The 22,796-nt window shown below is 42.9% G+C and overlaps 12 protein-coding genes across 12 annotated transcripts; 5 read left to right on the top strand and 7 right to left on the bottom strand.

Annotated features, from left to right (window-relative positions):
• Window positions 1–2,688: 2,688 nt before the first annotated feature.
• On the bottom strand, window positions 2,689–5,001 carry PICMEDRAFT_68882 (hypothetical protein). The gene is made up of 2 exons (XM_019163509.1): window positions 4,767–5,001; window positions 2,689–4,529 (listed from the first exon to the last, which is right to left on the bottom strand). The coding sequence occupies exons 1-2, from the start codon at window positions 4,867–4,869 to the stop codon at window positions 3,025–3,027; spliced, it is 1,608 nt and encodes a 535-aa protein (XP_019017294.1). The 5' UTR covers window positions 4,870–5,001; the 3' UTR covers window positions 2,689–3,024.
• Window positions 5,002–5,143: 142 nt separating this feature from the next.
• Window positions 5,144–6,373, bottom strand: PICMEDRAFT_78617 (hypothetical protein; the record flags this gene model as incomplete). The annotated part of the gene is made up of 1 exon (XM_019164962.1): window positions 5,144–6,373. The coding sequence occupies exon 1, from the start codon at window positions 6,209–6,211 to the stop codon at window positions 5,144–5,146; it is 1,068 nt and encodes a 355-aa protein (XP_019017293.1). The 5' UTR covers window positions 6,212–6,373.
• Window positions 6,374–7,528: 1,155 nt separating this feature from the next.
• PICMEDRAFT_59718 (hypothetical protein) lies at window positions 7,529–9,664 on the top strand (the record flags this gene model as incomplete). Its single annotated transcript, XM_019163384.1, has 1 exon — window positions 7,529–9,664. One exon carries the CDS (start codon window positions 7,529–7,531, stop codon window positions 9,662–9,664), a length of 2,136 nt encoding a protein of 711 aa, XP_019017292.1.
• A 230-nt stretch (window positions 9,665–9,894) lies between these two features.
• Window positions 9,895–10,473, bottom strand: PICMEDRAFT_73644 (hypothetical protein; the record flags this gene model as incomplete). The annotated part of the gene is made up of 1 exon (XM_019164541.1): window positions 9,895–10,473. One exon carries the CDS (start codon window positions 10,471–10,473, stop codon window positions 9,895–9,897), a length of 579 nt encoding a protein of 192 aa, XP_019017291.1.
• A 393-nt stretch (window positions 10,474–10,866) lies between these two features.
• Window positions 10,867–12,684, bottom strand: PICMEDRAFT_73643 (hypothetical protein; the record flags this gene model as incomplete). Its single annotated transcript, XM_019164540.1, has 1 exon — window positions 10,867–12,684. The coding sequence occupies one exon, from the start codon at window positions 12,682–12,684 to the stop codon at window positions 10,867–10,869; it is 1,818 nt and encodes a 605-aa protein (XP_019017290.1).
• A 106-nt stretch (window positions 12,685–12,790) lies between these two features.
• On the bottom strand, window positions 12,791–13,197 carry PICMEDRAFT_154278 (hypothetical protein). Its single transcript, XM_019160823.1, has one exon. It carries the CDS (start codon window positions 13,083–13,085, stop codon window positions 12,882–12,884), a length of 204 nt encoding a protein of 67 aa, XP_019017289.1. The 5' UTR covers window positions 13,086–13,197; the 3' UTR covers window positions 12,791–12,881.
• Window positions 13,198–13,237: 40 nt separating this feature from the next.
• PICMEDRAFT_17368 (hypothetical protein) lies at window positions 13,238–15,697 on the top strand. The gene has a single exon (XM_019161574.1). The coding sequence runs from the start codon at window positions 13,310–13,312 to the stop codon at window positions 15,497–15,499; it is 2,190 nt and encodes a 729-aa protein (XP_019017288.1). The 5' UTR covers window positions 13,238–13,309; the 3' UTR covers window positions 15,500–15,697.
• Window positions 15,698–15,764: 67 nt separating this feature from the next.
• Window positions 15,765–16,820, top strand: PICMEDRAFT_73641 (hypothetical protein; the record flags this gene model as incomplete). Its single annotated transcript, XM_019164539.1, has 1 exon — window positions 15,765–16,820. The coding sequence occupies one exon, from the start codon at window positions 15,765–15,767 to the stop codon at window positions 16,818–16,820; it is 1,056 nt and encodes a 351-aa protein (XP_019017287.1).
• On the bottom strand, window positions 16,619–17,922 carry PICMEDRAFT_17367 (hypothetical protein). Its single transcript, XM_019161573.1, has one exon. It carries the CDS (start codon window positions 17,697–17,699, stop codon window positions 16,875–16,877), a length of 825 nt encoding a protein of 274 aa, XP_019017286.1. The 5' UTR covers window positions 17,700–17,922; the 3' UTR covers window positions 16,619–16,874.
• Window positions 17,923–18,262: 340 nt separating this feature from the next.
• PICMEDRAFT_17366 (hypothetical protein) lies at window positions 18,263–20,310 on the top strand. Its single transcript, XM_019161571.1, has one exon. It carries the CDS (start codon window positions 18,508–18,510, stop codon window positions 20,245–20,247), a length of 1,740 nt encoding a protein of 579 aa, XP_019017285.1. The 5' UTR covers window positions 18,263–18,507; the 3' UTR covers window positions 20,248–20,310.
• Window positions 20,311–20,765: 455 nt separating this feature from the next.
• On the top strand, window positions 20,766–21,686 carry PICMEDRAFT_59711 (hypothetical protein; the record flags this gene model as incomplete). The annotated part of the gene is made up of 1 exon (XM_019163383.1): window positions 20,766–21,686. The coding sequence occupies one exon, from the start codon at window positions 20,766–20,768 to the stop codon at window positions 21,684–21,686; it is 921 nt and encodes a 306-aa protein (XP_019017284.1).
• PICMEDRAFT_17365 (hypothetical protein) lies at window positions 21,516–22,688 on the bottom strand. Its single transcript, XM_019161570.1, has one exon. The coding sequence runs from the start codon at window positions 22,631–22,633 to the stop codon at window positions 21,770–21,772; it is 864 nt and encodes a 287-aa protein (XP_019017283.1). The 5' UTR covers window positions 22,634–22,688; the 3' UTR covers window positions 21,516–21,769.
• Window positions 22,689–22,796: the final 108 nt, after the last annotated feature.

Genomic DNA, 22,796 nt, shown 5'->3' with positions numbered 1-22,796 from the left:
AGCTTTATGGGCCGGACTATAACCCACAAAGATAGCATCTGAGGATACCGGAGAGAACACCGATGTACGTTTGGCCGGAGGTATCAACACATGACACTGGACACCAAACGGATGCAGCACAGAATATAAGGGGTCATATCCATACCAACGAAAGAAAGGTGACTTCCCGTCCAATAAAGATGACGGGTACCTGTTCACTAGAAATTCAGCCGTCTTGACTGCCTCGGACCAAAAACGCGAGGGAAGACCTGATGAATGAAGAAGGACACGAGCCTTCTCTTTGAGTGTGCGATGTCTCCGCTCGGCAACACCATTTTATGATGAGTTGTACGGAACCGTCAACTGATGACTGATCCCTTTTTCAAAGAAGAACTGATTGATTGCTCTATTGTCAAATTCTGTTCCGTTATCAGTACGAACTTGGGAAACTTTCAAACCACGTGAGCTAAAGTGGTTTTCTGCAGTCAAGATAAAATTCTTGAAGTATGCATTAGTTTCATCCTTCGTATTGAGAGGAATGATTTGAGACCATCTCGAACAATCATCAACAATAGTTAGAAAATATTTCTCATCCGCAAAACCCGGAGTTGAGAAAGGTCCGCTCACATCAGCATGAAGTAGTTGGAGCGGTGCCTTTGCCCGTGGGGATGAAGCGTGCTTGGGAAAGATTTGAGTCATCTTTCCTGCAGCACACGAGGCACACTCAACCATCTTAGGACCAGAAGGTACTCCCATCTGAGCCATAACTGCGGGCGAAGGGTGACCGAGGGCCGCATGACTAATACTACCAGGAACTGCTAGTGCATCACCAACTAGCGGAATGTAGTCAAACTCATACAAGTCTGGTCCACAAGCGGTTGCAATTTTACTAGCTGTATCATCAGAAGATGAGAGATAGTGGACCGCTTCATGAGAAAATGTAAATGAACCAGTTTTGGAGGCCTTTTTGATGGATATTAGATTTTGGGTGGCATCAGGGACAAAGGAGACATCAGACACAGTAAGAACTTTTGAGGTAACTGGGTGCACAAAGCGGATAGTCCCAGTACCTTTAACGACCAGAGGATTGGATGAGATCCCAGTAATGCAGCCAGACGCCGGAGTAAATTCAGCAAAATGAGACCGCTCATTTGAAATGTGAAGTGTAGCACCAGAATCCAAAATGTAGCTCTGACTTGGCATAACTGAGTCTTCTCTTGAGTTGAAGACTGCCCAAGAGATACCCGAGATAGATTTGGATGAGGAGTTGACAAGAGCTGCTGTATTACCACTAGAACTGCTAGCAGCAATCGGGGCAGCAGCTGGACAATCCTTAGCAACGTGGCCTCGTTTCTGGCATCGGTAACACTTCTGCTTATTAACATAAGGTTTCTTGGAAGTAGCCGCAAATACTGATCCCTGCGTTGTAGGAACGAGATCCCGTAGAGTGTTCTCAACCGCTGACAACGTAATGTTCGGAGTTGACACATCTAAAACTCGAGCATTCGCTTGGTCGGACTTAAACATCCTTAAGTAAAACAAACCCATCACTTGGGTAATTTCCGAGGAGTGGTTAAAGTGAGCACATATATCTCTGAACAAGGACAGAGCACTTTCATCACCGGCAGACTTACTGACCGAAGCATCACAAGCTTTATTAACCATAGCATACAATTGGCGTGATGTAACCTGGGAGTAATCACGTCTAATCAACATAAGTAAATCAAGTCCGAACGCATTATCAGACTGATACTTTAACAACACTTTTGACGACACAGTATTCAACAGTACAACTTGAATTGCATTGTTCAAGGCAACTTGGAGCTGCATAACTAGAGTGTCGTCTATCGGTTCAGCTGGAGGTAACATCATATCTCCAGTTGTAAAATAAACGTCAAGGCCAGCACCTTGAGTGGCAACAAGCATACCAGTGTAACTGTTCCATTTAGGATAGTTCATAGACGAAGAAAGCTTCAAGCTCTCATCTCTAGGGCAAGTGAGAGCGAATTGGCTCATAACCTGTTGTAATCTAGCTATTCTATTATGAATATCCATTGTATATGTAAACTTTTTTCTTATGTTTGTTACTTATTTAAAAACAACTTATACAACTCTTAATAACTAATGATTCTAAACACAGATAGGAGACAAAACCTCTCCTATTTATACACTCATGACGTCGGCTAATCTTTCCAGTTTTAGATTACTTGATGCCTTGTCATTACAAGGCTCTTTTCTAATGCCTTGTCTTTAATAAGCCTCTTTCTCTAATTTATTGATATTGACTTCGGCATCTTATCTCAACACACTGGATAGCCCAAAAACTCCGGAACCAACGATTATGATTTTTGAATTCTTAGCATATACCATTTGATGTGAAACAACTGTACCTAATGAAAATACACCTTGAAACCAGGGCTTTTACTAAATACAAAATTGGCATCCCTTGAGGAGCGGAATATTGCATATTTATACTAGTTGCTTGTTAGGACTTGACTTCTAGAATATCAGAACTTCATAAACTGTGGTTATGTTATCTTAAGACTGGCTAATCGCAACAGCCACAGCAGCGGGATAGTATCCATAAAAAGTAGATTTGTTCCGCACTCCGCAGTGGTTCGGCGATCATTCCCCCTACACGTTTAATTTTCAGGCTACTCTGTTTATGGGTTTAGCGCTGTGTATTACAATTAGGAAAGAATAGGAAAGAAGGATAGAAGAAAAATTGACTTAGGCAGCAAAAAAAGAAAATGCATCATTTTTTTTCTCCAGTTTTAAAAGGCCAGTGTTCTAAAATATGTCGAGAAGCAAAAGAATTTATCTGCTTTAAGACATTTTAAAACAAGAGCAAATGTGGTATCTGGCTCTATCGAGAAGAACGTTTATTTTTTCACAAAACCCCAAATCACTATGCTGTTGTTTGAAAATAAACATTTCGCTTAATTTCGGCCTAAACTTACCAAAGACACATACTGTAATAACACTTAATAAGGTTTATATTTTATCAAGCAGATTTGTAGGTAAAAATGAGTAGAACATTTATGTTTATAAAGGATAAATAAATCTCAAGTTCTCTAAATCAGTTAAGTCAAGCATAGATACGTCTACTTTCTTCTTAACAGTAGTTCCTTCATCATCCACACTATCAATGTAGCCATAGTCCAACTCATCAATAGTACCTTCTTTTAATAACGTTAATTTCTCTTTGTTCCTCCTGCTTAAGATAAACCTAATTAAAAGCAAAACCCCCGGAGCTAAAAACCAACTAAACACAATTTGAATAATCCATGGTAAACGATATCTTGGCGAGTACTGAGGTCTCCACATCTGAGGTGAAACAATGTTACCAATACCGTAAGCAAGCATAAACATTACTGTTCTGGTCAAACGTTTGGTGTATCCTGCTGCTGTTGCCTGGGACAATGATAATCCAATTATATACGCTGTACCATTTGTACGTGTCATAAAAATGCCTGCCAACAAACCGGCTTTATTCTCGTACGAAATTGAAATGGCTATGATAGCACCAACAAAAGCTGGAACCATAAAAATGGCTCCAACTATACACGATTGCTTCTTGAAAGTGTATAATGCAAGTGAGCCACAAATTCCACAGAAAGTTGAAAACCCGTTTTGAACTACCATTAGTAGAGTACTTGTTAGACCGCTGAAACCTAAAGAAGTGTATATTATTGAAGCTTGATAAGTTGTTGCGTTTTCAAGCATGTCCATTATACAAAATAAGAAAAACAGCCAGCTGATTGGATCTTTGATAGCTTCAATAAATTGGTATTTTTTGAAAACCTTTTGCTCAATGGCTGACTTTGATGCCTTTTTGATTCTTCTAATGATATGAATTTTCTCTTCTGTCGTGAAAAATACGGAAGTGGCTGGATTATCGGGATAAAAGAAATAGCTGAGAATGCATACCAGTGTGGATAATATTGAAACAAAGAGCCAATACCATTCCCATGGTCTCCACTTAGTGGTGAACTGAAGACCATATGCAATGAAACCTGTAGGAACATCGATTCCTAGGCAAGAGATCCAAAAAGTTGGGTTGACGTAAGCTTGCTCCTCAATAGTGAAGAACATACTTATCGTATGTTCGATACAGGGTGTAATACCAGACTCAACAACTCCCAAAAAAAATCTTAAAACAGACATACCTGCATAACTTTTACATCCAAGACTGCAGAATGAAATCAAAGCCCAGCCTGCAGTCGCTAGTGTGATATACTTGGAAATCGGAATTTTTCGGAATAGCAAATGAGAAGGAATCTGTCCTACCAAATAGCCGACATAGAAAAATGTTTGAATGTTATTATACTTAGCTTTGTTGATACCCATATCATGGAAAACACCTAATAATGATGAATAACTGATAGCATCTTTATCAACAAATAGTGTTGCATTAACAATGAAGACAGTTGGAACAATAGTTAACCATAGTTTCCTAACAAGTTTTTTTTCTTTTTCGGGCGTTAGCTCACCTACATCTCCTCCATTTTGTTGCAGAAGATCATAAGTCTCATCAGCGTATTTCTTTTCTATTTCTTGGCGTCTGTTGTTGGATCTCTTTTGGCTGTTCACCCAGACAGTGGAAATTTCCTGCTTCTCCTCTTGGTTCGACGAAGAATCGGTCGAAACCTTCTCTATGTTACCCAAATCTGACATCCTTCGCGAGCACTTCAAGTAAAAATTTGATGGTACATACTAGCAGCCCTTTACTTCAGTTATCGATTGTTACCAAAAGAGATACTTTGGGTCGATATAAATACACGTACCATTATCTGAGTAAATTGACGGCCATCGGATAAGTAATACTTCTTTGATACATAATTTCCGCTTTTTGACTATAATGTGGCTGTAAAATATTTTAAAAACCATGTTTTCTCACCATGAATCAAAAATGCTCCAGCCTAACTGGAAGCTGCCGCAAAGGGCTTTGTAATTCAAAAGGGGTCTCAGCCACAGTTTTACTCAACTCTGCTTACTATTGTAAAACTGTTACATCTAAGTAACTGGTATGCTTTCAAACGTAAACCGTATAATATACGTGATTGGAGGTACATAACTTTCAACACCACTTCACTACTCTATTAAGCATTTCACTATTTACAAAAAGAGGGAAAGATTTCAGTAGAGTAAATAAGGAGGTTATTCATTGAGAAACCCAAGGAAGGTAGTCAGGCTTATTTATGGTATCCCACATGCTTACCAACACTTTCCTTTCTCCTTCCCATGGGCATCTTCCATGACTCACCATGTAGTTGTCAACTATGACTATATCGCCTTCTTCCCACTGGTGTTTATAAGCCATGTTGATCGATTTTTCTAAAACTAGGTCAAGATACTTTTCTGGGATTTTACTTCCATCATTATAACAAATACTCTTGGTTTTGCTATAGCCACCAATTTTATACTTAACATCGGCAAAAAATGTTGCTATGCTGTTGAAAAAACAGGGAAACTCTTCTCCGTCTCCTGCTTTATACATTCTTATCGGCTCTGTGTATTGACGGATAAGTAAATCATGATCAGCAGTAAATTCGCAATGGGGACTTGCAGTTTTCTTTGCAAGCTTAATTGCCTCTGCTTTCTGGTATTCAAAATCATTGTTGTTCGCGTCAATATATCTTCCGAAGCAAAACTGGTTAGACCAATTTGTATCATTGTCCGACTTTAAGGGCCAAATTTGTTCCATATACAAGCCTTTTCGAGATAACTCTTTGAGAAAGTCAGGGGCAATTCTGTAAATTTCATCAAAGAATTCTCCACCATGTACCACCGGAGTTTCTCCACCTTTAGCATTGTATGCTTCGCAAACAAAAAAAAGTTTGCTCGGATATTTGGTAAAACGGGAAAACTCATTATGTTGATAAATAAGTCTATCTGATGGGCCTTCATTGGCTGTACTGAGCACGTTTGTCACCTCTGTTCGTTTTGCGGTGGATCCATTTTGAACAAAAATTTCATCTCCTGAATTCTTCCCAATCGCTGTAAGGTATTTAGAAAGTGTTTCAGGGTCTGTTTTGCTTGGGTTTCTGATAACTATCACACCATGCTTTTGCAAAAGGTTCTTGAAGAATCCCTCTTCTGATTTTTCCTCAAGAAATTTCAAGGTTTGGCCAACATTCTGGGTATTTCCTCCAAGTCTGAATGCTACTGGGAAATCTTTACCTCTGAATTCTCGTTTGTTTGGAAGATCAACTTGATCCAACGTGATCATCTTCGTTATCTTCTATTATATAACACAACTGGCTTAGCTTGGTTAAGCATGAATCTTGTCTTCACCTCTATTTGTCCTTAAGTTTGGCTTTTTTTTCTTTTATAGCTTATTTGCCAATTTAGCTTTATGGCTGGTTACCTTTTTAACACGATGTTGAAAAGCCACAGTGATCTCAATAAATAAATAGCGGAGGTTTTATCCGAGTTTAGTATTTGCCTAATGCGGAAATTCATTTCCGCTCGCCGGTCTTGAGTGTAGATTTCAAAAGCAGGTACTATCACGGGTTAACTGTGCGCAAAATTTATTGCCACTTTCCTATTTACAGCATGAATTTGAGGTGGAAAAGTCCATTTGCTAGAGAACAGCAATTTATATAAGTAAAGATTAGCTGTTTCAAGTTTGACAAGCTCCTCTTTGGTTTACTATGATAAAAAATAAAGAATGTACCTGCGCCTGATCGATAAACTGTCTTGGCAGCGGTACATTTACTCCTCTGAAAACTAGAAACGAGAATATTTTTCAGAACAGTTGATTTGATGTTTTGTTTACATCGCTATCAACCGGTTTAAATGGCAAATGAAACTTATTACCCTAGTGTATATTTTGAGATTAGCAACTTGCAGTTCTCATCTCATGGTATCTGTCTTACAACTGTAAGTAAACTCTTTTAGTTGACTCTTGTTTAATGGGTGAAAGTTGTGAATAGGTTAAACCTCTTTTATTAACAATGAATTATTAAGCTACACTCAATTTCTAAACGCCAGAATTAATTTTGTTTGATCTTGGTGAATACTGAGAAGATAATTTTAATGACACGCTTTCAATAAACGCAACTTATTTCATTTTCTTTTCTGAAGAAATATACAAATTTAGATAATTTACGAGCAATATACGAGAACTGAGGGAATTAAGTATAAAAAACGGTGGTATCTATGAGTTTATTCTACTGGCAAATAATATGAGTTTAAAAAAATATTTGACTGTACTGCCCAAATAATATAAATTTGCTCATAAATGATTTTTTTTGCACTAGAAAGTTTTATCGAAAAGTTTCAATTTTTATTCTGATTTCCAACTGATTACTGTAAGTTCAAATAAGGAAAGTTTGGTTAGATATGCTGAAAAGTTTATAAATAAGCAAACGTGTCTCACAAAAAAAGTTTCACCTGATGTTAAAACACTTTAAAGTGACTATTTTAGAAATTATAGACCAAGACAAGGCTTTATATCGGCATAATGAACTTTATTATTTATATCATACTCATAGTATGTTCTGCAGATTTTTCCAACGCTCTAGTTGGTATTACAATAAATGACATGTACATTCCAGATCCATGTGGTGCTGCTTGCTTTTCTTACTTTCAAGTATTCAGTCTTGAGTGTTCTACTACTATTGAAAATGAAAGGCTAACCACACCAGGGTGCCGTTCATCTAGCGAGCCGTATATGAGTAGTGTTGCATGGTGCTGGGAGCTGCAATGCACTAATAAAACTAGTGTTAGTACTCAAAAATTTATTGAAGCTTGGAACACAAAACTTCCTTCTAACAACTTCTCTTTCTTTGATGCTTTAAGCTCAGGGAAACCAAAAAACAGTTTAAATGCTTCAAGCTCAAAAATTAACCTCAAAGAACCAGCACTAGTTAATGACACACTATTCTACATTTACTATAAATCAAGTAAAGACTTCTTGGATTCTGAGACTTACCATGCTAGAATGGCATTATCTTTAGTAATGATCACTTGGTCCTTGGTATTTTTTGGTACGCTCTATAACATCAATGAAAAATTTCATCTGGACGAAAGGTACTTGCCCAAAACTGTTAGACTTTGTTTCCGTAAATATCTTTTGCTTCCAGCACTGTTTAATGAAAAGTGTTGTGTTCCGATAAAACTAAATGAAGGGTTTCCCATTGATTATGTTCCTCCAAGAATTGTGGCAATCACTATCATTTTTTACTATATCATTAATATCATTTTTTGTGCCGTTCCTTACAGGGGATTCTGGGAAGATCTTTCTAATCCGCATGATACTGCCAGTTTGATGTACACCTATGTCGGTAATAGAACAGGTGTTTTATCCTTTGCTAATATCCCAATCCTGATATTATTTGCTTCACGGAACAATATTTTCCAATGGTTAACGGGTTGGTCATATGCTACATTTCAACACTTTCATAGGCATGTTTCAATTATTTGTGTTCTAGAGGCTTTTGTTCACTCTGTTTGCTATACAATCAAATATGTCAAAAAGCCTTATAGTGCTCATTATTACGCAAATGAAGCCGCTAAACCCTATTTTTGGTGGGGAATCTTGGCAACTGTTGCTTGTAGCTTAATGCCCCCATTGACTGTCTTAAAGATAAGGATTACAAGCTATGAATTCTTCCTTGTTACTCATTATATCTTGTCAATTCTTTTTGTAATTGGGTGTGCTTACCATATAAAGAAAAGGTTCAGTACTGAATGGGGCTATAACTACTGGCTATACTGCTCTTATGCCGTTTGGGGGTTTGATTTTTTTCTTAGAATATTGAGATGTGTGCGTTTGAAAGTCAAAGGCTGCAAAAGCAAAGCCATTGTTGAGATTGTTGATATTGAATCAAAAACTATCAAAATTACTTTTAAGATTCGTGATTTTTCACAAGACTGTGTTGGCAATTACTATTATATTTACTTCTTCACAATATTTCCATTTTTTACAAGTCATCCATTCACTGTTGCGGAATGGAAGGGTGCAGCTTTAAACTTCAATAGTCCAGTCCATGAATGTACTACTGAATCTGAAAATGAAGATATGATGAAAGAAATAAAAAGTCAAGAACAAGCGATTAAGCTCCCTCTTCCATCCGCATTATCATCAAACTACACCTTTTATGTCCAATGTTTGAAAGGCACTACAGGAAAGATTTTTAATAGATTGGAACAAAACAATTTTAACCCATTTGAAATATTCTCTGTGTTGGAAGGACCATATGGCTCTTCTGAAAGAGATGTATTTCAGGACTATGACTTTATGATACTTCTTACAGGTGGTATTGGAAACACGGTAATTATTAACTACTTGCAGAGCTTCCTGGATTATAAAGAGCGGAAATGTTTTAGGTCATCGCATGATACTAAAATCAGCATTTTGCACCTTGACAGATTCAAAGGAAGACTAAATTTTTTGCGAGAGAAATTGAAGGATATAGTTCCACCAGATAGTTTTCCAGATATTGAGATCCAACTACATGATACAAGCGCGGCTGGAAGAATAGATTTGAAAGAATATATTTCCAAAAAAGTCGACAAATTTGAAACTGAATACTATTCTGGAGTAAGGAGAATTGGTGTTATATCATGTGGTCCTGCAAAGTTCAATGATATATGTAGACGCACCTGTGTTGACTTGCAAGAGAAACTTTGTCAAGAAACCATTATAAGTTATATCACAGATCCCTTTGAGTGGTGAACTGAACTTCTTTTCTGCAAAAAACCGAATTCTCAATCCTTATTCTAATAACCAGCTTAAGTATACAGTATTTTCGATACTAGTTCTAATTTGTTGAAAAGTTGTGCGCAAAGTTGTTTCTGTTGTCACATATGGAATGGACAGGTTAAAAGACTATAAAAAACTTTTTGGCAGATAAATCGCATATAAAGAGAAAGATACATAGAAAGGTACTTTTTGTAAAAACAAAACTATTTGCTGTCCATCAATTCTCCGAGTGGGTGTTGCTTGAAGGCCTCGTAGAACCTTTCAACGTTGGCAGGGTTTTCAACTGGTAATCCGAACGCTTTCATGGAGGCAAGCATTTTGTATGCATACATGTCGGACACCAAAGGAGAGTCGCCACCCAGGAACTTCGTTCTAGACAACTGCTCATCAACGAAAGCTAGATTGAGTTTGACTTTTTCCAAAAATTTTAGTTTTTCCTCGTCAGAGTTTGCAGTGTGCACCGAATATGCAGAAGACAAAAAATCACTATTGAGGAAAGAAAGCCACTTTACTTGTGAAGCTTTTTCCTCATCAGTAACTCCAGCAAATTCCTTCTTTCCCGAAATTTGAACAAAATAGAGGGCAATGGCCACCATCTCGGTCAATTTGAAGCCATTTTCGGAAATAAAAGCTGGAGCCTTTTTTAACATGAAAAGTGAAGGAAACTCGATCGCTTCAGTAGGACTTTTTGCCTGGATTTCAAGCTGAAGGTACTTGGCTAGGGGGAGAAGCCAGCTGCTTCTCGGAGAGTTTGGATAGTAGTATAAAGTGCCCAATGCCATTTTAATGTTAGTAATTAACGTTAGATTCTCGTCTTGTAAATCTTTTTTTCTCTATGTTTTCCCTGAACAGTTTTGGTTGGCTAAGAAGAAGGGGAAATCAGATGATTTTATACTGCCCCGCTGGCACGAACACGGAATTAATAAACTCCGGGCGTTTCAAGGAAAATGCGGAATTAGCCCTCCTGACAAAAAAAAATTCCTCGGAGCTGATTAATCACGAAAAAGCCTCCTGGTCACACACAAGCGGTGGCCGTGCACAAGTGAATGTATGAGCAGAGAGTGTTGCAATGATGCAGGCTCAAAGTTTCAGAAACAAATTCAATGTATAAAAGTTCAAAGAAAAAGAGAAAAGGTTAAATTAAAAAAACGCATGCAAAAGATTCAACAAGTGGCCTATCCAACCAGCTCAACATCTTTGTTCGAGCCAGTCTCTATCTTTTCTCTGTGAACTTCTATCTTAGTGGCAACACCATTGTCGTCGGTCTCGTGCTCTTGATCCCACTCCTCGAGGTCTTTCAATTTGACTTTAACAATCTTGTTTCCGAGTTCTCCGTTTTCAAGATGGTAAATGACTTCACGGTGTACATACTTGCCCACCTTAGGTAGCGCGAAACGCCAGACGAGGTAGTAGAAGCCGCAGGCAAACAAGATGCAGATAGTGACAATTGGGTAGGTAGCGTAGAAGAAGGTCACGTCACTGCCAATCAAAGTCCCCTTAGGTGGAACAAATGCGATGGCAATGACCATGATATGGAACAAAAGTAAAATGATGATGCATGGGAGGGGCAAGTAATGGCCCTCGTTACCAAGGCCCTTTAACCTCCGCTCTCTTCTGATTTTCAACAAGCCGATAATCAAACAGAGGGTGAAGATGTAGCTAGAGTAGGTGCCCATGTCGAGGATGAAGTTGTAAGCGGAGCCTGCTGGCGGAGCCACAATCATGATGAAGTTGATCAACCAGGTGATGAAGATGGGACCAATCGGGGTGCCGAAGGGCTTCGTCTGTGTCCAGAACTGGCTGAAGGGCAAGACGCCTTGTCTACCGCACTCTCTGAGCGCTCTGGAGTGGGAGAGAACAGCTGTGACCAAGTGTCCAAAGGACGACAAAGCCACCATGGCAGCCAAGCCCTGAGTAGCGGCCCTGTTGCCAAAGACGTTTTTGAACATGGTGGTGGCAATGGTGTTGCCTGAGTGCTTGAGCTCCTCTGGGGTGGCGGACGCATAGTAGGCGGTGATCATGAGGATGTAGAAGACAAAGATGACGCACATGGAGATGGGCACGTAGAAGGAGTAAGTTTTCAAGAGCTTCTTCTTGGCCTGCTCCTCGGAGTCGTTTTCGTGTCTCATGTGTTCCGCTACAACACCAAAGGCGTAGCTGAAGCCGCTGTAGGAGAACGCCACCTTGATGATGGAGTTGGCAATCTCGTTGCCGTCGGAGGTGGTGCCCTCCCACACGTTGCGGAAGCTGGCGTGCGGGTCCTTGACCTTGGTGTGGCCGCCGAGCACCACCCAGCCGAGGATCACGAGGAAGATCATGAACACGACCTTGATGAAGCCCAACAGGTTCTGTAGCCGCAAGGACCACTTGGTGCTGACGGCGATACACAGCGCCGAGAAGGTGAGTGCGCCGATGGCTATGCCCCGGTAGTGCCACACCTGGGCCTTGTCTTCCACCGTGGAGAGGATGTACTGGCCAAACGCCAAGGCGCTGGTCGTGGTGTAGGACAACACCACCGACACCGCGGCGTACACCGTGGGCACCAAGAACTTGGGCTTTGGGTACGCCTTCTCCAAGTACGCCACGTCGCCCCCGTTCCGCCGTGGGAAGTACCCGGCGTACTCGATGTAGATGTAGATCGAGAACAGCGGGAGGAAGAAGCACAAGAGCCAGAGCACGTACGTGGACCCGATCGAGCCCATCGACTTCAGCACGCTGCCGGGAGTGCTGAAGATACCCGTCCCGACCACCCCCTGGAGGATGAGCACCACCACGCTCAACGGGCCCACCGAGTAGCCCAACGGGTTGGACTTCTCCACGGGAGTACCCTGATTCTCCAAGTCCGACCCGCCGTCTGTGTCGTTTGTCGCGTACACGTAGTCCGAGCTGTTGCTCTTACTGCCGCCTGCTGCCTCGTACGAGCTCCCCGACTGTGTTTCCCCCGACTGTGTCTGCCCCGTCTTGCTTCCTGTCCATCTGAAGTTTTCTAGCATGCTGTCTTTGTACATCAAGAGACACTTACCAGAGCATAACTACGCGCTCCACATCCACTACCCTTCCTTTGTCACTGCTGCTGCTACCAATGGCAGCCGCTGTCCTACTCTTTATACTCCACTGTTCCACACCGCTGCACACCGCTGCACACTGCTCTGCTCCGCCCCACCCCACTATCTTTTCTGTCACCTGCTCCCTACACCACAGCACCCCTAGTTCTAGCCAACACACAGAACAGAAGAGGCATCCCTGGGAGCAAAGCCTGCATCCACAGTCTTTTGGGGCTGTTGCGGCGATGCTCCGGTGTGCTCGGGGCTGCTGTCTGTTCCAGGGGGCTCTGCGCTGCTCTGCTCTGCTGTGCTCTGCTGTGGCGGAGAGGGCAACTTGCCCCGCGGGGCATTATATCTCCGCCCGCAGAGGGGGAGTGCCGTCCAGCCGTGCCACAGCAGCCGCCACAGCGCGGAACGGTTACGTCAGCAGAAAGTATGCTCTGCTGACGTAAGCGGCGGCGCGGGCGGCTCGCGCCGCCGCGAGGTGTGTGTCTTTATCTGGACAACGGTGGCGGTCGGTCGAAGACGGGAGAAGGCATGCTGGGGCCCGGAGCACCACAGGGCGCCGAGGACGATGGCGCACACTACAGAGCTGGGACGAACGCAGAAGACGCTGCAGCGAACACGGCCACGGCCACGGCTGGACCCGAAGCTGGGCGTGAAGCCGCTGGCGGTGCGGCCCGTGGGCAGGGCGCATCTGGCGTGTCTGAGGTGTCGCACACAGAAAATCAAGTGCTCCGGAGGGGAGCCCGCGTGCGAGAACTGCGTCGGGGCGACCAAGGCGTGCCGGTACCCGCAGCGGGAGAAAAAGGTGACGCTGCTGGAGTCGCAGTTGGACGGGCTGGCGGCGAGAATCGAGTTTTTGGAGGCCCGGCTGGCGGAGGCGGAGCGGGGGGCGGAGGCGGGGGAGCCCGGGGAAAACGGCGGGGAGAACGGGGAGGCCGGCGGGGAGGCCGGCGAGGCCGGGAGCATCCCGTTCCGGTCGTTCAAGACGGACCGGGCGCTGAGCGATACGTACTTCGGGACGTCGTCGGGACAGGTGTTTGACTCGGAGTTGAAGTCGCATCTATTTGCCATCACGCGGGAGTCGGAGGCGCCGGCGGCCCCGCCGGCAGCAGGGGCGCTGCCGCAGAGACGGCACTTCTTCAAGGACCCGTCGCTGGACTCGCCGTTCTCCGGAATCGTGATGCTCCCGGACAAGACGTACGCGCTGCAGCTGGTGGCCACAGTGGTGTCGTTCCTCGGACACGAGTACTACCTCTTTGACGCAGAGCAGCTGTACGCAGAGATCGACGAGGCCTACGAAAGGCTGCGAGACAAGAAGCCGCTGTGGATCTGCTACTTCCTCATCACGCTGGCGGTGGGCGAGCAGTACATGGCGCACTCGCCGTCGGGCGACATCCCGGGAATGGGCTTCTACATGGCCGCGATGCGCCTGTACAAGTCGTCGTACGAGGAGCCCACGCTGCAGTTTGTGCAGACGCTGATCCTCATTGCGTTCTACCTGCAGGGCCTCAACAGCGCCAACGCCGCCTTCTCCTTCTACGGCTTGGCGATGCGGTCCGCCCTCATCCAGGGGCTGCACCGGAAGCTGTCGTTCCTGCCGCCGCCGGAGCTGGAGCGCCGCAGGCGGCTGTGGTGGACCATCTTCATCATGGACTCCATCTGGTGCTCCAACCTGGGGCACCCGATCCACGTGCAGTTCGACGACGTGGACGTCGACCTTCCGGGCGAAAACGTCCTCGACTTGCACGACGGCTTCGACATCGAGCTGTCCGGCTACAACGTGCGGCTCGCCCAGATCCTGGGCACCGTCATGCGGGACGTGTACCGGCCCTGCAAGGGCGCCACCACCATCGAGGTGAAAACCGTCCTGTGCTGTGTCGACCAGCTGGACCAGCTCCAGAAGCTCTTGCCCGCCAGGGTCCAGAACAACCTCCTTGTGTCCGAAAACAGGTCCACGGCAAACTTGTATCTCCGCCTCAACCAGTACATCGTCGTCACCACCCGCCCCCTCCTCTTGTCGCTCTTCGAGGGCCATGTCCAGCCCACCGACGCAATCAAACGCGTCGTGTCTAGGTGCGTCACCGCCGCCATCCTCAACATCGACATACTCGCCAACTTGCAGAACAACGGCTGGCTCTCCGCCTTTGGCTTCTGGGATGCCCAGTACTGCTTCTCCTCCCTCATCATCTTGGTCATTTGCAGCTTTTCCGGCAACAGATACCCGCAGGTGCACACCGGAAGACGCATAAACACGTACATGAAGGACGCGGGGAACTTTACCGCAATCGACAACGAGCACAGGCTGCTGGAGCTCGACGACCTCATGTCAAAGATCCCAGGCCTGTCAGCCGTCGGAGAGAGCCAGAACGGAAAGGCTACCCCTACCAGCTCGGCTCCCACCCGCGGCGAAAAGGCTTTCGACCCGAAGATCGTTTTCCCTACAGACTCTTCTCCTTCCTACGATACCGACACCTTGTTACCGCCAGATGTCTCCAAGGCATCTGCAACAGGCAGCAGCCTCAACCCAAACACTGCTCCAGACGCTAGTGTTTTGGACTCAAATGCCCGATTTGACGCCCTGTCTCCCAACACTCGCTCGCTCTTCCAACAGCAGAGCTTGAGTGACTTCATATCGGACATGAGGGAAACTTGTTCGGGCTCGATTGGAGATTTCGCCGCTTTCCGTAACAACGTTTCCCCCGATACGTGGAACGAGCTGGCCTCCAATTTACAATTTTGGGATCACTCCGGTCTTTAGCTGAGACCGGCAATATGGTGCGACTTCTCCGAGTTCTTTTCCTGGCTGAAAAATTGCCCCACCTATATGAATCTCGGACTATCTTTGGGTCATTTATCGACAAACCACAATTTATTCTTCACTTATCATTTCTTATTCCTTTAAATTTAACCAATATGTACAAACTTTTATTGAAAAAATCTACACATCAACCCACTGGATCCTACTCATATCGCGATATTGATAGAGTTGGGAGCAATAGCAAGTCCGGACTGCAACCACGATCATGAAAAAGCAGGTGGTTATCGTAGGAGCTGGAGTCATCGGTCTTACATGCGCCTGGATTCTGTCAGAAAAGGGCTTCGACGTGAAAATAGTATCATGCAGACTACCTTCAAACTTCAAAGATGAAACTGATTATGCTTCCCCTTATGCAGGCGCTCACTTTAGGCCATTCCCCTCCTCCAACGCGGGAGACCTCAAAGACTACCCTTTGACAAGAACGTCCTTCAACGTTTTCAAAAAGATTTCAAAAGAATTTCCGGAATCTTCTGTGAAGTTTGTGAAAGCGATAGATTACGTTGAAGCCGATGAGGAACCTTACACTACTCTTTCCCCCGGATATGCTGAAGGTCTTCAAAGTTTTGAAGTTTTGGAGAAAGAAGTGTTGCCAAAAAATGTCAAGTTTGGTGCAAAATATGATTCTTGGTGCCTCAACGCACCTCTTTACCTTCAGTTCCTGGAAAGAAGATTGAGGATGTTTTATAACGTTGAATTCATTATTGCAGCACTAGTTTCCCTGAAGGAAGTTTCACAAATGTACCAAGGAAGTACCATCGTTAACTGCACTGGAATGGGGCTTACTTACAAGGGCGGGTATGACAGCAACTGCTATACTGTCTGCGGTCAAACTTTGCTTGTTCGAGCACCTAAAGATTGCATCTACAATAATCAAACAATCACATACAGACTTGCAGAAAATAAATATTCGTTTGTCATCCCCCGCCCGCTAGATGGAGGAATTATAGTGGGAGGGACCAGGCAACCTGAAAAATTGAGCCCAGTCCCTGATGTTGTTACAAAGAAGGAATTGATTGCTAACGCAATGAAGAGATTCCCTGAACTCATAGTTTTTCGAGACGGAAACGCTACTCTAGATGTGAAGAAAGTTAATGTTGGTTTCAGACCAATGAGAAAAGGTGGTGTAAGATTGGAAAAAGAGTTCACTGAAAATACTCAAATAGTTCACTGTTACGGTTTTGGCAGTTCTGGTTTTGAAATGAGTTGGGGTGCTGCCGAACTAGTCTCAGAACTCGTTCAACGTCTACCATCAAAATTGTGAATAAGATTTTGCAGTGCTGTATAAATTTCTAGTAACTGAAGCGATATATGATAATCAGAGCCAATTTTGGCCACGAGCAGTACGAGATTCAAGAGAACTGCAAAATAATCCTCTTTTGGAGGTTTTCAGACCAGAACGCACAAGCCCTGAGAGAATGTTCACACCGGAAACAACTCCATCGATTACAATCACTCCATATGGCTTAACCGCATCTTCTACAGCTAGTTTCATATCGGTCATTCCAGCACAACCCAAAAGGAGGGTATCTGCATCCTTTTCCGTAATCAACTTGGTTGCCACATTTCTCATAATCTCTAGAACTTCCTCCCTTGGTTTTGTATGTAGCTCTGCAACTTTCAAGCCAGTCGAAAGCAGACCAGCACACCCGTTGCTTATTCCGTAATTCATCACCCCATCCTCGTGCCTTATCTGAGATCTATAAACCGTAGTGATAATGCCAAACCTCCCTCCAATTATCTTGGCACTATAAATTGCGGCTTCCATAATCCCACATACTGGAATGTCAAACTCTTCACGAATACAATTTATCAACGGATGCTCGGAAAAGCAAGCAACAAGGCAGGCATCGGCTTGCGCAATCAAACTATACGCATCCCGCATAACATCTGCAGAGGAAATAACACCATCTAAATGTCCTTCAACAGTAGTGGGTGCCGTCTCAGGCGCTGTGTAACCGTATACTATTGCATCTGGCGGCACATACTGTTCTACCATTTTGATACAGTTGGTAGTCATCAGCTTGGTACTGTTCGGATTGATAAGAAGTATCTTTTGAACCTTATTTGGCTCAACTAAACCTATACACGAACCTTTTGCATGTGGTAAAAGCGTCAGTTTGTCATTAAATGGCACAACCATGATTCCGAAATGCTCTACTGTTTAGTTTTGTCGAGATGATTATGTTCGCCAAGAAGTAAAATTGAAGAAAGATGTGATAGGATCTGTATTGCTTTTCACCGTGACAACAAGGAGACATCAAGATGTATATACACCAAAAACAACCACTATTTGTTCATTTCCACTTGTCTCCTTCTGGTTCGGGGAGATAAGACATTTCTCCGATTTTTTCCCTAAAGATTCCTAATTTAACCAAAAACTAGGATAGACATTGTAGTGCTGCACAGTACGACAATTTTCAAATAGCATTTCAGATGAATAGCGGATTCCATGAGTGCAGATAATAGCAACGCGGGACTCCCTATCGCCACGGGCTCGAAAACGCAAGAAAAACTGAGACCGGCGTTCTCTGCATTTTCCCCGGTTTTCACCTCCAACTCACCACCGTCGCCGATAGCGTTTTTTCTCCAACGGCTGGAACGAGAAAAAAATGACTTCTTATCAGCTTTTGTTCTGCCGATAACAGATATGTTATGCATGTCTCAGAGTTCATTAACAACTATTGATAGTGCACATTTACCCAAGCAATGCAGCAATAGTAATCAGGGTATACAGAGTTAAATTTATCCCTACCTTTCAGCCCAGCCATATCTACCCTGTCACTGCTGCAAAAAAGGAGAGGTAGGAAAGAGGTATATAATCCTAAACGCATTCCTTCGACATAATTTTCACCTTTCAGATACACTCGCTTAAACTCCCAAATTTTGATACATACTTTCACATTTATTGACACACTCTTTTACAAGCTGTTCTAATTCTACTTAACATAATGGCTACACTGGATTGGTTAAGTCGTTTGAACGAAAAAATTATAATCCCAAATACGGATTCAAAAGAAGATGGTATAAGAAGTAATAAAGATTTGGATCCTACAAATGTTGAAGACAGAACTTGGCGAACCTACAATTTTTTTCTTGTTTGGTTTCAGTCTTCGTTAAACGTCACCATCTGGAACTCCGGTGCCAGTTTGATCAAGAGCTCTCAGATTTCCTATTGGAAGACAATGATTGCATCCGTTGTTGCTACTTTTATTGGTGGCCTATTTGTCATGTGGAATTCTAGAGCTGGTGCTGTTTATCATGTTGGCTATCCAGTTTTACTTAGATCAACTTTTGGTGTTTGGGGGTACTACTTTTTTGTTATCATCAGAGGATTTGTCGCTATTCTATGGTTTGCAGTCCAAACTTACTATGGCGGTTGCCTTCTTGATGTGGTCCTGAGATGTATCTTTGGTCATAAATGGAACAACATTGTTAATCATATTCCACCTGAACAAGGTATAACAACAAAGCTCATGATTGCTTTTCTCTTATTTTGGATTTGTCAATGGCCGGTAATGGTGATTCACCCGACGAATATTAGGCATTTCTTTACGTTCAAAGCTCTTGCATTGCCTTGGGCAACCCTAGGAATTTTTATTTATTGTTGTGTTGCAGGACATGGTCCAGGAAATTTCAATATGGGAATTAAAATTATTGAAGACCCATCCCAGGTTGGCTGGAAATTCATGATGTGCATTAACTCTATACTGGGTTCCATTTCTGCTATGATAATCAATCAGCCTGATGTTGCCAGATATTGCAGAAAACCGTCTGCACCTCTTCTACCTCAATTTTTTGGTTTCATGTTGAGTAAAGTGGCAATTCAATTGTTTGCCATGGTTGCAGTGGCATCCTATTATAGAGTCTCTGGAGTTGCTTACTGGAACTTATGGGATTTATTGAATGGTATTCTTGACAGACATTGGACTGCAGGCGCAAGAACAGGTTGTTGTCTAGTTGCTGGTGCATTTTGTATCGGTAACATGGGCACCAACTTATTTGGTAACGCTCTTCCTTTTGCAGCAGATATGACTGGTCTTTTCCCTAAATATATCAATATTAGAAGAGGCCAGATTCTAATGGCATGTATCTGCTGGGGTATAGTTCCATGGAAAATGTTGAAGAATGCAACAACCTTCCTTACTTTCCTTGGAAGTTATACATTGTTTGTTGGTCCAATCTTGGGGTGCATGTTGGCAGATTACTTTTTTGTCAGAAAAGGAAACTATCATACGCCGTCTTTATACACTAGGTCTCCTAATGGAGTCTACTACTACTACAAAGGTGTTAATTGGTGGGGGTGCCTCGCATGGGTCTTTGCAATGGCTTTGGGAATTCCGGGCTTGGCGGCTGCTATCCACCCAAAAGCGTATTCTATCAATTGCCTTCATATGAACTATATAGGTTGGCTGATGTGCACTTTTGCTGGTATGGTCTTTTACACACTTTTTGGCAAGTTAGTTAAGCCACAAGTTTATCCTCCAGGTCATGAAGCCACGCCAAAAACCTTTGAATACATGAAAGATTCAAATGGTTTCTTCGATGATGATGAACCAATAAATGGTGTGGGACCTGTTGATTTTGAGCCCGCTTCTTTTTCCTCCCAATCCTTTCAAAAAGATGGTAAGGAATTAGCCGTTACCGAAGTGATCTCATTAGATCAGCTGGACACTACCTCTAGAGAGTAAAGCCACAAGTTTTATAACGTAAGTAATTAGTACCTTTGCATTCAGTCAATTTTTATGTCCGCTTTATAGTTCTAAATCTACTATTAAACTTCAATTATATTTATTCAATCTGCACCCAATGGATCTGGCACATATATTTTGCACCTAGCTGGCAAAAATTGTATTCAATCTGCTCCACTAGCTTATCAGTTTAAAACCTCCGGCCGGCCCTCGAGGGAGATAAGCCGGGATAAAAAGTGCTATCGCGGCGTACCTCGAGGCCAGATAAGCGACCGGGGAGTAAGTAGTAGTTTCCCGAAACAAGCTTTCAAGCACATTTTAGATGTGCTACTACTTTTGAGAACACGGCGTTGGTTACCTGAAAGCCGTGAGCGTATAGAAAACGGCTTAAAATATTTAAATAACAGAGACTATGGATATGTGTTTGTCGTAACGGAATTTATTCAACAAAAAATTGTCGAGTCTTTCTTGTTGAAGATAAACCTTTAGAAGAAGATCAAGAAGAAGTAAGAGTAAATATGTCACAGACTGTTGTTACGTCTACTACAGCAAGCGGCGTTCCACAAAAAGTTGCTCCGGTCTCCTCAAGAGGCTATTTCATGACCCAAAGAGGTGCGTCAAATATGGCTATGGGAAATGGCAACCCTCACAAGATCCCTAAGTTTGACGACCCATACAAGCAGAGAGAATGGATGTTGGAGCACATGGCTGGAGCATTCAGAGTTTTTGGCAGGAAGGATTTTGCAGAAGGTACGGCAGGCCATATTTCTGTTAGAGATCCTGTTGACCCTACTACTTTCTGGATAAACCCATTGGGTATCCATTTCTCTATGGTTACAGCTGCAGACATGATTCATATTGATGAGGATGGTAACATTATAGGAGGCAATACCAGTGGTACTATAAACGCCGCCGGTTTTGCCATTCATTCTGCGTTGCACAAGGCAAGACCAAATATCAATGCTGCGTGCCATACTCATTCAGTTTGGGGGAGAGCATTTTCTTGCTTTGGTAAGCCTTTGGAGATGTTGAACCAAGATTCATGCTATTTCTACAAAAGTCATGCAGTTTATGAAGACTTTGGTGGCACTGCAGTTGAGAAAGAAGAAGGTGAGCGCATTGCTAAGTGTGCTGGGGAAACGGGTCGTGCACTAATATTGCAAAATCACGGTTTATTGACAGTTGGTGAAACAGTTGACGAAGCTGCTTACTTGTTCACTTTACTTGAAAGAACTTGCAAAATTCAAATGATGGTGAATGCTGCGGAAACCGAATTTTACAGGAAGCAATTGATTGGCGAGGATGAAGCAGCCTACACTAACTTCATTAGTGCAGACCCAGAAAGTATGTACATGGCTTTTCAACCAGAATTAAATTTAGAAAAGTTCAGAGATGATTCTTTCATGTCGTACACTAAGCATCCAAGACATGACAAATAAATGACTTTTTCTTATTTTCCTCATACTATAAAATAAATTGGAATGAGCTATTCGAATTTTTTATAAATTTTGTACTCTTAAATTTATTTTTCGTTGTCAAGAGGGTAAACAGTAGGGTCCCAACCAGTAACAAAATATTCGTCTTTGGCATCCAATGCCTTTATATCCTCTGGGGATAACTTAAATTGGTCCGATTCAAGATTAGGCAAGAGTCTTGACTTTGTGACAGTTTTTGGTAATGTGACATAGCCCTTAGACAACGACCAGTTGATTAAAATTTGAGCGGTGGTCTTTGAGTATTTTTTCGCCAACGACAATAAGAGTTCATCATCAAACTTTTGCCCTCTTACCAATGGGGAATAAGCTTCAACTACAATTCCTTCCGTTTGACAAAATGCAGCCAATTCGGTTCTGGTTAACCAGGGGTGAATCTCAATTTGGTTAATGGCTGGCTTGATCTTTAAGTCAGGGTATGCAAGCAATTCTTTCAAGTGCTTGATGCCATAATTCGAAACTCCAATATTTTTAACCTTTCCACTGGCCACTGCCTCTTGTAATGCGAGCCACGACCCGTGTCTTCTTTCATAATCAGACCTTGGAGAATGCATCAAAATCAAGTCAATATAGTCAATACCTTTTGCTCTTTCCAGAGAGACTTCAATTGCCTTTTTGGTCAATTCATATCCATGATCGGAGTCAAAGATTTTAGTGGTATAGAAAATGTCTTCTCTTTTGTTAGTTGAAGGATCTTTTTTCAACCATTCTGCAATTGCGTCACAAACCTCACTTTCATTCTTATACACTTGGGCAGAGTCGATATGTCTGTAGCCAGTTTCCAAGCCATCTAGTGAGATTTCCTTTGCAATGCTGACCGGAGTTAGGTAGACTCCTAATCCAATTGATGGAATTTTGTGTCCTGAGTTTAATTTATGGAATTTTGGAAACATTTTGAGTCGAATTTTAGCTTATCTGATTCAATTGTGTGTAATTGACGTCTTTGATTGTCAAGTTCAAGGTTTTAAGAGGACAAATGAGTAAAGGAAGGGAATGAGTTGATGATGACAAATGAGAACACTTTTATCTAAGAGGGTTAGTACGGGTCCAGAAGGA

This window comes from Pichia membranifaciens, assembly GCF_001661235.1.
Source record: "Pichia membranifaciens NRRL Y-2026 unplaced genomic scaffold PICMEscaffold_4, whole genome shotgun sequence".
Lineage (NCBI taxonomy): Eukaryota > Fungi > Ascomycota > Pichiomycetes > Pichiales > Pichiaceae > Pichia > Pichia membranifaciens.
This window is presented reverse-complemented; position numbering and strand designations above follow the sequence as displayed.

Excerpts from the sequence above, each read along its gene's own strand:
- PICMEDRAFT_154278 (XM_019160823.1), bottom strand. The coding sequence starts at position 13,085 with ATGCCCCGCGGGGCAAGTTGCCCTCTCCGCCACAGCAGAGCACAGCAG.
- PICMEDRAFT_17365 (XM_019161570.1), bottom strand. The coding sequence starts at position 22,633 with ATGTTTCCAAAATTCCATAAATTAAACTCAGGACACAAAATTCCATCA.
- PICMEDRAFT_17368 (XM_019161574.1), top strand. The coding sequence starts at position 13,310 with ATGGCGCACACTACAGAGCTGGGACGAACGCAGAAGACGCTGCAGCGA.
- PICMEDRAFT_68882 (XM_019163509.1), bottom strand. The coding sequence starts at position 4,869 with ATGGTTTTTAAAATATTTTACAGCCACATTATAGTCAAAAAGCGGAAA. Across the intron at positions 4,530-4,766 it reads GTCAATTTACTCAGATAATG|AAAAGAAATACGCTGATGAG; the intron begins GTACGTGTATTT and ends GCCAAGAAATAG.
- PICMEDRAFT_17367 (XM_019161573.1), bottom strand. The coding sequence starts at position 17,699 with ATGGTTGTGCCATTTAATGACAAACTGACGCTTTTACCACATGCAAAA.
- PICMEDRAFT_17366 (XM_019161571.1), top strand. The coding sequence starts at position 18,508 with ATGGCTACACTGGATTGGTTAAGTCGTTTGAACGAAAAAATTATAATC.